This window comes from Crotalus tigris, unplaced genomic scaffold (genome assembly GCF_016545835.1).
Source record: "Crotalus tigris isolate CLP2741 ecotype Arizona unplaced genomic scaffold, ASM1654583v1 scf7180000018504.2861643, whole genome shotgun sequence".
Taxonomy (NCBI): Eukaryota; Metazoa; Chordata; class Lepidosauria; order Squamata; family Viperidae; genus Crotalus; species Crotalus tigris.
Window position 1 is genome coordinate 594,051 of NW_024097043.1, and position 18,588 is coordinate 612,638.

Consider the following 18,588-nt stretch of genomic DNA (forward strand, 5'->3'; position numbering starts at 1 on the left):
TGCCAAGAGATGTGGTAATTTATTTTGGGAAGAGATCTCTGCGTAATGAAATTATACAGGTTTTTTACAACAAGAGGTTCCAGATTGCTGCTCAAGATATTATTATTTTAAAGGAGATTCCATCTAAAATTTTAAGAAAAAGAAAAGAGTTTGCCTTCTTAGCCGATGAACTTAAAAAAAGACTGATGCCATTTAGATGGGAGATTCCGATTGGTATCGTGGTGAGTTTTGCGGGGACACGTTATAGACTCAATACTGTTTCTAAAGCAAAGGAGTTTTACAAGTCGGTCCTGGGAGCACACTCACCACCACCTACGATGCAGAAAGTTTTGGATGGCAAGGAGGCAGAACAGCAGTCTGAAGAAGCATTGATGGGTGTTGGAAAATTACAGGCTGGGTGGTTGCAACAAGCAGAGATGAAAGAGCAAAGAATGACCCGGGCAGCCCATAGACGTAAGGAAAAGGAACAACAGAAGAAAGATGCTAAAGAAGCTTCACAAGAATCTGTTTTGGAGTCTGTGGGAGGAGCAAGACCTAAGAGTTCTGCAGTACATTCTTCAATGGCAGATCTGCAAGCAGTCTTCTCCAGGCTTTTGGTCAAGGGAGATGGTAAAGCTCCTGACATGGAATGCTAATGGCCTTAATTCCCCTCAAAAGAGAAAGAAAATATTTCATTATTTAAAGCAACATAACAATGATATTATTTGTTTGCAGGAAACACATATTACTTCTAAGGATCAAAAATATTTAGTTAATGCTCGATTGGGATCCCATTTTGTATCTTTTGCTCCTGGGAAAAAAGGGGGAGTAGTTATTTATGTTAAGCAAAATTTATCAGCCTGTTTAGTAGAATCTGATTCTTAAGGGAGATATGTTATGATTGAAGTGGGTTTGTATGGTAAGAAAGTACTTATAGTGGGACTGTATGCACCAAATCAACAACAGGAACAATTTTATAGATTGTTACACCAAAAATTAATTTTGTTGGATTATAGATCTGTTATATTAATGGGAGATTGGAATGGTGTTTTAGATACACAAAGAGACAAAAAAGGACCTTCTATTTCTTTTAAACAGGCTAAATTACCTAAAGCTTTTTTTGATTTGAAAGAGGATTGGGAGCTGAGAGATTATTGGCGTGAACATAATTTGGAGGAGAGAGACTTTACCTTTTTTTCGGATAGACATCAATCTTTCTCAAGAATTGACTTTTTTTATTACAACGGATCTATATTTTAGGGTAAAGAATATCAAGATTTTTCCTAGGACATTGACGGATCATAGTCCAGTTTGGATGGAATTGGTTAATGAAAAAGAGGAGAGGAGATCTTGGAGGATGAATGAAAATTTATTTAGACAAGAAAAGAATGTTCAAAAATTAAAGGAGCACTTAAAGGATTATTTTGTTTTAAATATGTATAAGGGAACTTCAATGTCAATGGTCTGGGATGCAGGTAAAGCTTACATGCGTGGGATTTTGATACAAATGAATAAGGTTTATAGACAGAAGCAGGTGCAGAAACGTAAGGAGTTGGAAGATGAGATTAAATTAAAAGAAAAAGCTTTGATTTTAAACTCCACAGATGAGAAGACTAAGGAATCTATAAAACTGCTTAAATCACAATTTAATATGTTGATGGCTGATCAAACTGCAACTAATTTATTGTATATGAAACAAAATACATTTTGTAATGCCAATAAACCAGGGAGATGGTTGGCTTATCAATTGAGAAAGAAGCAGAGACAGAGAATTATAGATAAAATAAATTATAATGGTAAATTGGTATATCAGAAGGAGTTGATTAAGAAATCTTTTTTAGACTATTATCAAAAACTATATATGAGTGCTAAACCACAGGTTTCAGATATAGATACTTATTTAAAGGATGCTAACTTCCCTAAATTAACAGAAGATCAGAAAAAAGAAATTAATGGTTTGATTACTAGTGAGGAAATTGAGATAGTAATTAAAGAATTAAAATTAGGTAAAGCACCGGGTACCGATGGATTGACATCTATTTATTATAAAACTTTGGTACAAGAGTTGATCCAACCTTTAAGGGAGCTTTTTAACAATATATTACAGGGTTCAGAGACCCCCTTGTCATGGGGTAGAGCTTTTATATCTTTGATTCCAAAAGAAGACCAAGATCTCACTCTACCAAAGAATTATAGACCTATATCTCTCTTAAATGTAGATTATAAGATTTTTTCAAAAATTTTAGCTAATAGACTTATGAGGGTTTTGCATCATGTAATACATATGGATCAAACGGGTTTTATAACTGGAAGGTATGTGAAGAATAATGTTAGACAAATTATTAACCTATTAGAATATTTAGACAAAAACAATCAAGTTTCTGCAGGATTGATATTTTTAGATGCTGAAAAAGCTTTTGATCAGCTGAATTGGCAATTTATGTTAAGATTAATTGAGAAAATGAACTTTGGAGAAAAATTTTTACAAGCTCTTCGTGTCATTTACCAAAAGCAAACGGCACAGCTTATAGTTAATGGGGGTTTGTCAGAGGTGTTTTCAATTGAGAAGGGGACTAGACAGGGTTGTCCATTGTCACCACTGCTGTTTGTTTTAACTTTGGAAATTTTGTTGATTAAAATACGAGAATCACAGCAAATAAAAGGAATAGAGGTTAATAAAAAAGAATATAAATTAAGGGCTTTTGCAGATGACTTGGTTGTTACTTTATCTCAACCAACTTATTCTGTAATAGAGTTATTACAATTGATACATCAGTATGGACAGGTTTCGGGTTTCAAAATTAACAACAATAAGACTAAAATATTGCCTAAAAACATGACCAATTTGGAGAAGGAGACTTTGGTTAGGCTGACAGATTTTGAGGTTGTTAATAAGGTAAAATATCTGGGGGTTATCTTATCTGTTTCTAATGCAAAATTGTATAAAAATAATTATGAAAGGCTGTGGGTCCAAATACAAAAAGATTTGGAAAATTGGGAAAAGCTGCAATTATTTCTTTTGGGGAGAATTGCAGCGATTAAAATGAATGTTCTGCCAAAGTTTCTTTTTTTATTTCAAATGATACCCATTTTAAAGAATGAGGTTAGTTTAAATGAATGGCAGAAAGGTATCAATAGATTTATCTGGGCAGGGAAAAAACCAAGAGTAAAACTTAAAATTATACAAGACATTCGTGAGAGAGGCGGACTCAAGGTACTGAATTTGAAATTGTATTATGACGCTGCGGTTTTAACATTAATAAGTGATTGGGTTAGAAGTACTCCTCTTGGAGGGTTGGGATTTACTTTTTGGATGGCATGCCTATTTAATTTTTAATAAAAAGGTTGATAGGGTTTTTAAATCCCATATTATAAGGACTTCTCTACTTTGGGTTTGGAAGAAATATTATAGAAGTGATTTTAAAATTCCATTATGGGCTATACCATGGCATGCGATAGAAGGGATAAGGAGAGGAGTCAAGATGGATAGTGCTTCTTATGCACAACTACTTAGATGGGATGGTAAAAATTGGCAATTAAAATCTTTGGAGGATTTAATACAAGAAAACATTATTTATTCATGGTTTCAGTATAGACAAATAGTGGAGAGGTGGAAGATAGATCGCAATGTGGGTTTGCTTAGAAAAGATGAGAATTTGTTAAAACAAATAAAAGATCAAAGACGAACTCATATTAAAAGAATTTATGGGGTGTTAGTAGAATTGGATTCAGAAGCAGAATTAGTTAAAGAATGTATGGTTAAATGGGCACAAAATTTTGAGGAACCGGTCCTATTAGATACTTGGGAGATTATTTGGGTGAGGAACGTCAAATTTACACAAGCCCAAAATTTAAGGGAAAATTTTTATAAATTTTCATCCACAAAAAAATGTCTCGTATGTATCCTGACTTGCAGCCTAAATGTTGGAGATGTGGGTGTTTGGATGCTACCTATTATCACATTTGGTGGTCATGTAAAAATATAAAAGCTTTTTGGATTAAGATATGGTGGAATATTCAAAGAATTTTTAAAAGAAGGATAAAATTTACCCCACAACTGTTTTTGTTGGGTATTGTTTCGGATTGTGACAACAAAGAGACTATATTAATGTTAAATTTAATTACAGCGGCTAGGTTGTTGGTAGGGCAATATTGGAAGAAGGAATCTTTGCCTACGTTGCAAGAATGGTTTCTTAAAGTTTCTTATTTGGCGGAAATGGCAAAGATTTCGGCTTTCTTGAAAGATCAATCGCAAGAGAAGTACCTCCTGGTATGGAAAAGATGGATAGATTTCATACAATATAAGTTGGATATAAAAAAATATCATTTAGTTTTTGAATAATTTATATTTAAAGTTTAAGATATTTTATAGATATTTTTTTAATTTTTTATTTTCTTTTTTCATTTTATCTTTTCTCTTTCTGTTTCTTTTCTTTCTTTCTTCTTGTTTTCTTTATATATTGTTGTTAATTATTTTATAATTTGTTTAATCAATGTATTTAGATTTGTTTATGGTTTATACATGTTTTAAGATTTTTTTAAAATTTTAATTAAGCCTGTATTCAGCTCTGGGAAGGTCCGGGGAGGGTAGGGGAGGGTTGGGAGGGTTTGGGGAAGGGAATTTCTTTTTTGTAAAATTTAAAAATTTTCAATAAAAAAATAAATAAATAAATTTATTTGGGGCGGGAAGAAATCAAGGGTAAAGTTTAAGATTTTACAAGATGCTCAAGAAAGAGGTGGACTTAAAGCACCAAATTTGAAATTATATTATGATGCGGCCACTTTAACTTTAGTAAGTGACTGGCTTAATTTAACAAATAGAGATATTCTTGTTTTTGAAGGGTGGGATTAATTATATGGTTGGCATGCATATTTAATTTTTGATAAGAAAGTAGATTCAGTCTTTAAGTCACATATTTTAAGATATGCTTTAGTTCGAGTTTGGAAAAAATATTATTATAAGTTAAATTATAAAATACCTATTTGGGGGATCCCTGGACAAGCAATCCAGGGGGTTTCAAAGGGGGTGAATTTTGACAACATTTCGTATAAAGAGTTACTTATTTGGTCGGGTACTGATTGGCAATTAAAGTCTTCTGATGTGTTAAGGCAAGAAAACATTTTACAATCGTGGTTTCAATATTTGCAAATTGTGCAGAGATGGACTTTGGATAAGAAAGTGGGAATTACTTTAGTAGATGAAAATTTGGTAATTCAGATCAAGGATCAGAAATGTGCCCATATTAAAAGAATTTATAATGAGTTAATAAAATTGGATTCAGAAACAGAGTTAGTTAAAGATTGTATGATTAAATGGGCCCAGAATATTCAAGAACCAATCTTGTTGGAGTTATGGGGGGTAATTTGGACTAGAAATGTTAAATTTACGCAGGCCCAGAATTTGAGGGAAAATTTTTATAAAATGTTTTATAGATGGCATCTGGATCCTAAAAAGCTGTCTTGTATGTACCCGAACCTGCAACCTAAATGTTGGAGATGTGGTTGCTTGGATGCAACCTATTTTCATGTTTGGTGGATTTGTAAAGTTATTAAAGCCTTCTGGATTATGATTTGGTGGAACATTCAAAAGGTTTTTAAAATGAAGATTAAGTTTACTCCCCAACTGTTTCTTTTGGGAATTTTTGTGGACTTTGATGTTAAAGAAACTATTTTAATGTTGAATTTAATAACAGCAGCAAGATTACTGGTGGGTCAATATTGGAAGAAGGATACTCTGCCTTCTTTAGAAGAATGGGTATTTAAGGTTTCAAATTTAGCAGAAATGGCAAAAATTTCTGCTTATTTAAAGGACCATTCACAAGAGAGATATTTTAACGTATGGAGAAGATGGATAGAATATGTTCAGAAGAAATATGGAACTACAAAGTTTCACTTATTCTATGAGTAATGATTTTGTTTATAAACTTATGATGTTAAAGTTTGAAGAGAGTTAAGGGTTTTTATGATTTTGTTCGTTGTATAATTAGTAAACTTAAATAGATTATGCTTAATATGTTTGCATAATCCTGTATTTTGCTCTGGGAAGTCGGGGAGGGGGGGTGGGGGGTGGATGGGTTGAGTTTAAGTAGTTCAGATAAAGTAGAAATAGTCTTATTGTATATAATATTAATGTTTTAATTTTGAGAGAGGAACTGCTCGGGCATTTCCCCTGGACCGCATCAAGAGGGAGAAGAAGAAGGTGAGAAGTAAGTAGGAAAGTGGAGGTGAAGGAGGAGAGGGAATGAGTGAAGAAAAAGAGGGAAAGAAGTAAGATGGTTTGAGGTGGGATGCGGTTTGGGGGGAAATGGGCGGGCAAGACCAAATGTGGTGTGTATTAATTTGTTTTATTTTTTATCTGAAGTATTTGTAAGATTGTTATGTATTGTAAAATTGAAAATAAAATTTTTTACAAAACAAAACAAAACAAAAAACCCAAGCAACGGTTTCACCAAAGAAAGGTATTTGATCCTGGGCTCAGAGATAATGATTGGGGCAATTTATGATAAATAAGAAACTGTGTAGACTTTCTATGAGTAAATTACAACAATAGACTGTTAATAGAGTGCTTTGAACATTAATTTTGCTTAACCTGTTTACTATTTTTTCTTTCATATATGTAAGGTATGACAGGTCAACTGGGTTGCAAATAGATGTACAAGCTTATCAATTTTGGACTTGCTTTGCAAGTGGGGGAAGCTATTTTTGTTGCAATAGTTTTTGTCAATGTTTAACCATAATATGTGTTTTTATCCTTTTTAAAAAATTCCTATTTTTTCAATGTTTTTGTTTAGTTTTGTCACTGTTTATTTTTGTATTTTAACCTTTTGAATAAAATAAAATTGTTGGCAGAATCATTTGTTGGGCAAAATAAAAGTAGTTTTTTCTCTAACTGAATTGCTTAGTCTTCCTCAACCTTCATTCTTCCAAACAGTTCAGAGCAAATCTCTGAAGGCTCATATCAACGGAATAGGTGTTATTTTCCTTGCAGAGAAATTATTTTCTAATTTAGTTAAAAGATCTTGTGCTGTAGGAATCCTATCTAATGGGAAATTTAATTTTGTCTAAAAATAAAATCAAGCAAATTACCTGTGCAAAGGTCAAACAAAGTGTCGCAATAAGAAAAGGTGTTATAGATGTCCCAAAATACCACATCACAAACCAGCCAGCAGCATCCAGCAGTAAAATCTGCAGAAGCATCAGGAAAAAGAAGAATTGGTTTGGCTTGAAGAGTCCCATCTTTTCAACAGTGGACACCAGCTCCCGAAAATCTTCTACTAATAATTTCTAAGGAAAAAAAAAACGCAACAAATTTGCAGGTATTTTGACTCCATGAATCCTGTACAGCTAGTCAGTGGCCCCAACAGTTAACATCAAGAACTCTTGGTGGAATTGCTGTCCGAACTATCCTTTTCCTGCCAAAAGTTTTATAGAGGAATTAAGAGGAAACTGTTAGACAATTTACAAGCCACTTTTGGGACATATGGATCATCATTCATTATTCAATTAATGACCATTCAAAGTTACTTATGACCATGTTTCACACTTAGAATTGTTGCAGCATCCCACTTGGTCATGTGATCAAAATTCAGAAACTTGGCAACTGGCTCATATTTATGACGGTTGCAATGTTCCGGGGGTCATGTGATCACTTTTTGCAACTTTCTGACAAGCAAAGCCAATGGGGAAGCCAGATTCACTTAACAACCATGTTACTAATTTAACAACTGCAGTGATTAACTTAACAACCGTGGCAAGAAAGATTGTAAAACGGACCAAAATTCACTTAACAACTATCTAGCTTAGCAACAGAAATTTTGGTCTCAGTTGTGGTCATAAACCGAGGTCTACGTGTAATGGAGAAACTGACACACACAGAGAAAGAAATAACTGGTGATAACTGGGTTTTCTTGCCTAAATGTAGAACCTTACTTTTTTCACCAATGAAATTCAATGGTGAAAAAAGCAAGGTTCTACATTTAGTCAAGAAAAAACAAATGCACAAGTATAGTATAGGGGGTACCTTGCTCAATAGTAGCAACTGTGAAAGGGATCTTGGAATCCTAATCACTGTGTTAAATAAAATAATTTTATCACAAATTGATATAGCTTTCTTGAGTGTCCACAAGATGGCACCAATTTATAGACTCCTCCAATGCACATACTGATTTGTGATCAGAGGGTTATTAGAAGACATGGTGCAGTGATTAGAATGCAGTATTGCAGGCTAATTCTTCCCACAGCCAGGAGTTCGATCCTGACTGGCTTACAGGGTGACTCAGTCTTCCATCTTTCCGGGGTCGGTAAAATGAGGACCCAGATTGTTGGGGACAAAATGCTGACTCTGTAAACCACTTAGAGAGGCCTGTAAAGCACTCTGAACTGTTATATAAGTCTAAGTACTATTGCTATTGTTATTAGTTTTAAAAAAACACAGAGTGTTGTGTTATTCAGAGTGTGGTGTTCAAATATTTATTGTAGTCTATATTTGTTCATTACATTCATTTATAGATTGCATTTGTAATTTATTCCAAATTCACTTAAATGTAGTATTTTATTACTGTTATAAAATATGTAGTTAATATGGATTATTAATTAATATTAAATATTTATTATTAAATAGTTATAGAACTGTTACTGGCGGATAGTACCATCTATGAATCCACCTATATTATTTCTTTCCTATATTACTGCTTTCATCACAGTCACATCATTTGATGCCCATTGGCCAGAAGTCCCACCACAGGCCATCCACAGGCATGATCAGTGCTGTTTCATTGCTGTGCCCAGGCCTGAAACCTGACTGAAAAGGATCCAGATAAACTATTTTCTCCAGACTCTCTGAGGCTGTATTGCAACCACCTGCTTAATAATTTTAAGGCTGGGATTGATTAGGTGGAGGCTGAGGAAGGCAACCTGAAAGAACCAAGTTTACTTAATCAACCTTATTGCCCAGCTGCATTTTTAAAAGTACCTTAGATCTTGTTTGGCAAAATCAGATGCAAGATCATCTGATGGGACATGAAATGAGTTTACTCTGCATCCGGAGCATGAAGAGGAGAAAACTGTGTACATTGGATGCTACCTGGATATGACGTTGAGATGACAGAAACCTCATCTTGTGGGATTATTTGGGTTCAGGTTGAATCTGTGGAGCCTAAAGAAGCAAACAGGGTTCTCTCCGTGTTATTCTCACCTGTGGATTCGAGTCCTGCTTGCTTAGTGGAAGCAGACAGGGGGATGAGAGGAAGCTGAGTGTGAGTGGTAGTGAAGATATCCTTCAGATGTATTTGGGGAGGATCAAGTGGGGCTTCAGGGCAATGAGGTGGAGAGTGGAAGGGAATGAAATGGCAGATACTAAGATCACTTCATAATTAAAAGTCTGCTGAAGGAAATGGACTTTTACTGTTTTTATAAATGCCAAGAGATTGGGGTGAAGTACAAGGGCAATGCAGAAAGATTGAAGAATACCTTATACAGTAAAAATCTCTTTTGTTGATCTTAATAGCAGATACGTTTTAATGACAAAAGTTATCTTTGAGTCAAGCCTTATATTATTTAAGGCTTTGCATTTTAACACCATAGGCCACTACCTCAATTTTCTGTCTCCAAACTTACATTTTTACTAGGTTCAAAGCTGGGCTGATCAGGTGCCAATTCCCCAATCAAAAGTGATGCCATGTGCTTCCTTACTAGAGTCTTGTCAACATGAAAGGCTGTGAAAGGATCCTAAAGCCAAAGCATAAAGAAAAAAGAAAATAATAATAATAAAGAACCAGTTTAAAGGCAACCTGGAAGAAACATGTTTAGGCTAAGTGATTATACTTGATTTTTACATTTCTTCTTTCCAATTTGAGGCATCACAGGCATAATTTCCAGGAGGAAGGAGGTGATGCCAGCGACTGCTCCAACTATCGCAAGATTGCATTGATTTCTCATGCCAGCAAAGATCATTAAACAGAGGCTACAGAATGTCATTGATCAAGAATTACCTGACGTAGAAGTTGGCTTTAGAAAGGGTTGCATCACTCAAGATCACATTGCCAATATTAGATGGATTATGGAAAGAGCAAATAGATATCAAAAGGATCTATATATGTGGTTTATTGATTACAGAGAAGCTTTTGACTGTATAGAACACAATAAGCTATGGGGGGCTTGCGTGACCTTGGTGTCCCAACCCACCTGACCAGACTTATCAGATCACTGTACACTGATCAGGAGGCAACAGTGAGAACAGTCTATGGTGCCACAAATTGGTTCAGCATCAGTAAGGGAGTTAGACAGGGATATATTTTATCACCATTTTTGTTCAATCTGTATGCTGAAATAATCATGTGAAAATTAGACCTGGAATTGCCTGAGGGTGGAATAAAGATTGGGGAAAGAACCATAAATAATTTGAGATACGCAGATGATGCAGCACTATTAGCCAAAAATAAGGAAGACCTGGAAAAAAATGATCTGGAAAATCAGGATGAAAGTGAAACGAATAGGATTGGGTCTTAACATCAGGAAAACAAAGATAATGACAACAACTGCAGAAGGACATGAGATATTTAAAATCAACAAGGAGGAAATTGAATTAAGTTTGAGAATTTACCCTCCCTAGATCATAAAATTGTTTACATTGACCATTCTACTCCTGAAATCAAACATAGGCTAATCTTAGGCCACACTACAATGGTTAACATGAATAAGATCGGAAAAAGTAGAGATATTGATATAAATACAAAAAGCAGGCTAGTTAGAGCAATAGTTTCCCCAATAATGATGTATGAGTTTGAGAGTTCGACACTAAAAACAGCTGATAGAAGAACTGATGTCTTTTAACTGTGGTGCTGGTATAAATTATTGCGTACAGAGCGACCAACAGAGAGATGCTGAATTGTATAAAACAGGGGTGGGGAACATTGGCTCTTTTATGACTTGTGGATTTAAATTCCCAGAATTCCTGAGCCAGCTCAGTAATAAAAGAGCCAAGGTTCCACACCCCTGGTATAAAACCAGACACATCATTAGAAACCAAAATCACAAGACTACATTTGATTTATTTTGGTTATATCATGCATGTAAATTCATTTGAGAACTCAATGATGCTAGGAATATAGTTAGTGGAATAATAAGAAAGGGCAAGTACAGAACAAGCTGGCTTGATACCATCTGTCATGCCTCTGTCCAAGCTTGACTCTGAGGAAGACATGGAGTTCCCTGTTGAGGCTCAGGAGGGGGTGTCTGTGGCTTCGGAAGACTGTAGGGAGGAGCAGACTGAGGCAGGCCAGGGCCCTTCAGGTTTGGAACAGGGAAGGCAGAGTTCAGGTAAGGAGCAAGCCTCCCCCCCCCACCTGATCCTAGAGCAGTGGTTCTCAACCTTTTTAATGCCACGACCCCCAACCGGTCGTAAGTCGAGGACTACTCAACCAGTCGTAAGTCGAGGACTACTCAACTGGTGCAGCACCGTTTGCAGAATGGGACTTTTGGCGGGCTCAGCAGGGCAGAGACAGCCTGGACAATTCCTATTGGCTGGGGCAGGTCTTAGCTCAGCTTTATGGGATGAATTTGAGTCTGTGACCACTGAGGATGTTGACAGAGTGGTGGGAGCTATGAGTGCCTCCACTTGTTTATTGGACCCGTGTCCTTCCTGGTTGGTCTCGGCTGCCAAGGAGGTGACACAAGGCTGGCTCCAGGTGTTGATTTATTTATTTATTTATTTATGAGACTTATATACCGCTTTAAATGCAAGCACTCTCTAAGCGGTGTACACCAGTAAGCAATGTATATATATATTTACATTGCCCCCAACAATCTGGGTCCTCATTTTACCTACCCCGGAAGGATGGAAGGCTGAGTCAACCTTGAGCCGGTGAGATTTGAACCGCTGACCTGCTGAACACAGTCAGCTAAAGTGGCCTGCAGTACTACACTCTAACTGCTGTGCCACCTCGGCTCAATTGATCAACGCTTCGTTGAGGGAGGGGTCCTTCCCGCAATCCTTGAAGGAGGCGGTTGTGAGGCCCCTTCTCAAGAAGCCTACCCTGGACCCGGCTGACTTAAATAACTTCCGTTCAGTCTCCAATCTCCCCTTTGTGGGGAAGGTTGTAGAGAGAATGGTGGCGCTCCAGCTCCGACGGTCTCTGGATGAAGCGGATTATCTAGACCCTTTTCAATCTGGTTTCAGGCCTGGCTTCAGCACAGAAACCGCTTTGGTTGCGCTGATGGATGATCTCTGGCAGGCCCGAGACAGGGGTTACTCCTCTGTCTTGGTTCTACTTGACCTCTCAGCGGCTTTTGATACCATTGTCATGGTATCCTTTTGCGACGACTTGAAGGGGTGGGAGTGGGAGGCACCGTTTTATGGTGGTTCTCCTCCTACCTCTCTGGCCAGTCGCAATCAGTATTGGTGGGAGGGCAGAGGTCAACCCCGAGGCCCCTTGAATGCGGTGTGCCGCAGGGGTCGGTCCTCTCCCCCCTCCTATTTAACATTTATATGAGGCCACTGGGTGAGATCATCAGACAGCACGGGGTGAGGTTTCATCAGTACGCTGATGATACCCAGTTATATATCTCCTCCCCGAGCTCTCTCAGTGAAGCGGCCGATGTGATGGGCCGTTGCCTCGAAGCCGTGAGGGTCTGGATGGGGGTCAACAGATTCAGGCTCAATCCTGACAAGACCGAGTGGCTCTGGATGTTGGCTCCCAAGGATCATGTCGACTGTCCAGTGTTGACTCTTGCGGGGGAAAATATACCCCCTTCGGAGCGGGTTCACAACTTGGGTGTCCTCCTTGATCCACAGCTGAATTTGGAACATCATTTGACGGCTGTGGCTGGGAGGACCTTTGCACAAGTACGTCTGTTGCACCAGTTGCAACCCTACCTGGACCGAGAGGCTCTCCTTACAGTCACTCATGCCCTTGTCACCTCACGTCTGGACTACTGCAATCCACTCTACATGGGGCTACCCTTGAAAAGTATTCGGAGTCTACAGTTGGTCCAGAATGCAGCCGCGCGAGTGATAGTGGGTGCTCCTCGATACACCCATGTTACACCTATCCTCCGTGAGCTGCACTGGTTGCCTATTGGTCTCCGGGTCCAATTCAAGGTGTTGGTTATTACCTTTAAAGCTCTATATGGCTCAGGGCCAGGCTATTTGCGAGACCGCCTACTACCTCATAGTTCCCTTCGTCCGGTTAGAGCCCACAGGCTGGGCCTCCTTCAGGTCCCGTCGGCCAAGCAGTGCCATTTGGCAGGGCCGCGGAGGAGGGCTTTTTCTGTGATGGCGCCCACATTTTGGAACCAGCTTCCCCCGGAGATTAGGACCGCTCCTACCCTGTTGGTCTTCCGTAAGCTTCTTAAGACCTGGCTTTTCCGGCAGGCCTGGGGTTTATGAAATCTGACCCCTGGATGACTGTTTTTGTACTGTTTGTTTTGTTATGTTTTATGTGTTTTTTATTGTTAGCCGCCCAGAGTCCTCCGGGAGTGGGGCGGCTTATAAATTTTAAAAATAAAATAAAATAAAAATAAATAGAATTAGACTCTATTCAAGAGAGTCTATACTATTGGCTTTCAAAAGCCAATAGAATAAAATGGAGTAGCACAGCTAAGGAAAAGGGGGGAAAAATGGCGGACTGCGTTGTCTGGCGACCCCCGTGAAATGGTCGTTCGACCCCAAATGGGGTTCCGACCCCCAGGTTGAGAACCACTGTCCTAGAGCAAGGAGAGCAGAGAGGAGGAGAGAACAACAGAGGCAGGCTCAATTGATCGGGAGGAGAGCGTCCCGCCCCATTTCACAAGGCACACCTGGGGATTAGGATTTAAGGAGACGATGTGGGGTGGGGCATTTATCGTGGTATCTTGAGATAGTTGTGAATTGTGCTCTTGTCTTATTTTAACCTGGATACTTTGAATTTGTTTGTTTCCTGCTTCACGACCACAGACTGCATTCCTGAGTCTCTCCTTGCAGTTTGCAAGCAAGCTGAGAGTTAAAAGGACTCTTTACATTTTCTTGTTATCTGTCTTGTCCTGAGAATATTGTAAACTTCCCTGACTGTATTGGTTGAACTCTTGCCAGCATATGTGGGAGCTTTTGGGAAACCTTGGCAGTGATTAAAAAACTGTTGCTCTTGCCAGCCGACTGCTTTGCCTCCGTTCGGGGCCTTGGGTCATCACACCATCAAAGCTGATACAATGATGAACGTTCAATAATTGAAAGAAGCTGTGCTTGATAGGGTAGCATGGAGAGCATTTGCTAAGAGTCGGACATGACTGAATGGTTAAAACAACAAGTCATTGTCTATATTAACAAAAATCACCCTATTCTTTCAAAATTTTTGACCTTAAAGGGAAAACTCTTTTATATTTGTTTAAAGTTCTAAACATTTCTTTTAAAATTTCATCTTTATATCTAAAATCAATTAGAATAGAATAGAGCTGGAAGGGACCTGGGAGGTCTTCTAGTCCAGCCCCCTGCTCAAGCAGGAGGACCTATACCATCTCAGACAAGTGACTGTCCAGTGATGGAGTGCCCATGATTTCTTGAGGCAAGCTGTTCCACTGATTAATCGTGCTCATTGTCAGGAAGTTTCTCCTTAATTCCAAGTTGCTTCTCTCTTTGATCAGTTTCCAGCCATTGTTTCTTGTCCTGCCCTCTGGTGCTTTGATTAATAATGTGCCCCCCTCTTCTTGATGGCAGTCCCTCAAATACTGGAATACTGCTATCATGTCTCCCCTATTTCTTATTTTCTTTAGAGTAGCCAAACCCAAGTCCAGCAGCCGTAGATGGGACAATAGACTATAAAAGCAGTAAAAGAGGAAAAACCGGAAGAAGAAGACTACCTAAGATTTTTTTCAATATGATAGAAGAAATTGGAGTACAAGATGTTTGGAGGGAAATAAATCCAGGAAAATTACAATATACATTTTATTCAAACAGCCAAAAATCCTGGTCCAGAATCGACATGATTTGGATGACATCTGAATTGAGGACGAATATGCAGGAAATTGAGATAGAACCAGGTACATGGGCAGACCATAACCCTTTAAAAGTGGTGTGGAGAGGAATACAAAATAAAACTAAGATGGACTTTGAACCAATCTATTTTAAAAGAAAGAGAATTTATAGAACTAGCAAAAAAAGAAATGGAGTTGTTCTTTAAAGAAAACAAAAAAGAAGACACAACATTACAAAATGTATGGGATACAACCAAAGCATATTTTAGAGGTATAGCTATAACATACATGGCAAAGAAAAACAAACAGAAAAGACAGCAATATGTACGATTAAAAAAATAATTGGAAAACTAGAATCAGAACTACAAATGAACCCACAGAAGAAGACTTTGAAAAGAGTAATGAAAATAATAAAACTTAAACTAAATCTGTTGGATTCAGAAAAATTGGCACAGCAAATAAAAAGAGCAAAACAAAAATTTTTTGAAAATGCAAATAAACCAGGAAGATGGTTAGCTTATAAACTTAAAAAACAGAAGGAGAAAAAAATGATACATAATTTAACAGATGAAAAAGGTTGTCTACAATTTAAAAATGAAGAAATAAAAAAGATAATTAAAGAATACTAGAAGAAACTGTATGATATAGAAGAAATTCCAAGAGAGAGAATGATCCAATATCTAAAAGAAAATTCCAGAAATTTATAAGACTATGTTAGAGGAAAAAATTACAATGATGGAAATAATAGAGGCCATAAGAAGGCAAAAAATTGAGAAAACACTGGGGCCAGATGGACTACTGGCGGAGTTATATAAAACCCTACAAGATACACTGAGTGAACTGTTGAAAGACGTTTGCAATGAACTTTTGTTGGAGGCTAAACTCCCAAACACATGGATAGAAGCAAATATTACTTTAATACCAAAAGAAGATTCAGATTTGACACAGATAAAAAATTACAGACCGATATCATTACTGAATGTGGCTTATAAAATTTTTACTTCAATAATGACAGAGAGACTGAAAAGATACTTAATTGAATTTATACATTCAGACCAAAACGGCTTTCTACCAAAGAGACAAATTAAAAACAATTTAAGAGTGATAATGGACGTACAAAATTGGCCTGGCCTATAAGATCATCCCTGAAGAAGCTACTTCTAGTTCCCTACTGTAAGCAGCAGTGCCAGTTCTGTGATAAGAGTTTTTCAGTAGAAATCAGAATGATCATATTTGGGAGGATGTAGAAAATTGAATTGTTCCACAAAGCATTCTATTCTGATTTAATCATATTTTATTTGTTTTTTTAAAAATAAAAGTTTGATTTATCTGATTTTTTTGTGTGTGTGTGTGTGTGTGTGTGTGTGTGTGTGTATGATTATGTTGGTTTCTGTTGCAATTATCTTATTTTAATATTTATCATGGATGGTTTACAGTTTATATATGTAAACTCTCAAGAATTTTACTTGGATAGTGACATGATACAATTGGAATCAATCAATCAGTTTGACCTGGAGATTCAGTTTCTGCCTTTTCCTTTCAGGGAAACTAGATTCTTTAACCTGCTCTTCTGAATTACCCAGTGAAATAAATATCCCCTTCTCTGAAAACTCTGAGCCAAAACAGGAGTTGAGAAAATGTTTTTCCTTTATCTTCTTTCATGCCTGTTCTTTCTTTACTACCTTTATTGAACAATTAATATACAGCGTTTTTTTTCCTCTGCAATTCATCTTGAATGTATTATTTTAGAACTAATTCTTATGCTTTGGTCATATTCATTAGTCATTCCTTTCAGGTTAGTTATTAATACAGGGATCATCCAATGCAGATAAGAACCCTACATAGAAAAAGAGATTCCAAATGTTCAAGCAGGCTTTAAAATAGGCTGAGGAACATGAGACATTATAGCTGATGCATGATGGATAATAGAGAAAAAAATACTAAGACGTCAATATATGTTTCTTTTATCATAGAATGGCTTTTAATTTTGTCAATCACATTAAGCTGTTGAATAAGCTTACAAAAATGGGAATCCCAGAATATCTCACTGTTCTTATGAAAAGCTTATATACTAGCAAAGAAGGGTCAACATGAACAGAACAGGCTGGCTCCAGGATGGCAAAGGAGTGCAACAAAGCTATACAGTATACTCTCCCTTATTTATTCAACCTATATGCTGTATATACTGTATTGTATATTAAGGGAAACTGATTTGGAAGATCTCCATGGTTGGAGAACAAACATCAAGAATCTGGGCTAGGCTGATGACACTATCCTAATAGCTGAGAATGCAGAGGATCTGCAAGCTCTAATAATAAAAGCCAAGGAGTACAATGGAAAAAACCTGAGACTAAAATAACATATAAAGAAGACCAAATGAATTACAACAGATAGAAGAACCAGCCTTAGAACTGATAATGAAGGCATTGAAGTGTTAGATAGCTTACGTCTTTTAGGATCAACCATCAACAATACGAAATCTGCCATAGATTAGCATTTAGTAGAGCAGCCATGAAGGGCTTGGAAAAGTTATTCAAATGCTATGATATGTCTATGTCTATAAATATCAGAATTGTGCAAGATATGATATTTCCTGTGACACTTTATGGAAATGAAAGTTGGGTTTTGAAGAAGCAGGATAAGAAGAGTATTGATGTTTTTGAACTTTAGTGTTGGAGAAGACTCCTGAGAATGCCATGGGCAGCCAAGAAAACAAATCAATCGATCATTGGACCATTAAACCCAGAGTTCTCACTTGAGGACTTATCCTACTTTGAACACATTATGCAGACTCTGCTCTACGGAGAAGATTCTAATGTTGGGAAAAGTGGAAGGAAGTAGAACATGATCAGCAGCAATCTTCCAGTTACATTGGAACGTCAGATTAGGGACAGAATGTCATGGAGAAAATCAGTGATTAGATTAAATTGGATTAGAGTATGTTAGAAAGAAGGAATTGGGGGAAAAAGTCTATTTCCAAAAGGAAAGGAAGAAATCCATACCTGGCATCATAGATGGATTTATCCTTACATATATCTTAGTGCAATATAAATGAAATAAGCTAAAAAAGAAGTAACAACAGCAAGAAAAAGGAATCCAGCGTTGACACGAAACGTGAAAGATTCACTGCTGCAAGGGATTGGAAACACCCGATTCTCCGTCTCGCCCCCTGCCGCGCGCCTTACCGTGGCGTCCTGCCCTGCGAAGCTTGCGATGGTCCGAGAACCCCCTGGGTGCCTCCTGTAGAAGCGGCTGACGTCATAGACTTTCCTGTCGATCACCAGCCAGCGCTCCTGTGGCGGGTCTCCCTGGCCAGTGCGCAGCCCGATCTCGTCCCAGGTAAACCACCGCGAAGGGCGGGACAGATCGGCCGCGGGATCAGCCTCTCTCCTCTGCCTGACCCCGGTTTCTCCTTGCTGGGAAGCCATCTCCCCCCCGACTGAGGCTTCGGGGAACCTGGCACTGTCCTTTTCAGCACCAGCGGGAGGGCGGGCTGGGCGGGTCCTGGCGAGGGAGATTCCCCCCTTCTCCGTCTCCGATTGGCCGACAGAGTTTCACTGGCGCTGCTCTCGTGGAGAACAAACGGCGGAGAGGGAGGTGCCGCAAAATCCAAGTCGGCCGATCCTGGGAGGTTCGGAATTTCGAGTACGAAAGAGGAGCTGGCGG

At 38.0% G+C, this 18,588-nt stretch overlaps 1 protein-coding gene across 5 annotated transcripts in view; it reads right to left on the reverse strand.

Annotated features, from left to right (window-relative positions):
• LOC120312438 (acyl-CoA (8-3)-desaturase-like) overlaps positions 1-18,381 on the reverse strand; it is a 43,740-nt gene extending 25,359 nt beyond the window's left edge. For 2 of the 5 annotated variants that reach the window (XM_039353165.1, XM_039353163.1), the window contains exons 1-3: positions 18,108-18,380; positions 9,595-9,705; positions 7,066-7,263 (exon numbers count right to left, since the gene is read on the reverse strand). In XM_039353165.1, the coding sequence (XP_039209099.1) occupies positions 7,066-7,263; positions 9,595-9,705; positions 18,108-18,350 (552 nt within the window). In that variant the 5' untranslated portion in view covers positions 18,351-18,380. Of the gene's footprint in view, positions 1-7,065; positions 7,264-9,594; positions 9,706-18,107 lie in introns of all 5 variants that reach the window. The other 3 variants (XM_039353167.1, XM_039353164.1, XM_039353166.1) reach the window with 3 other exon arrangements.
• Positions 18,382-18,588: the final 207 nt, after the last annotated feature.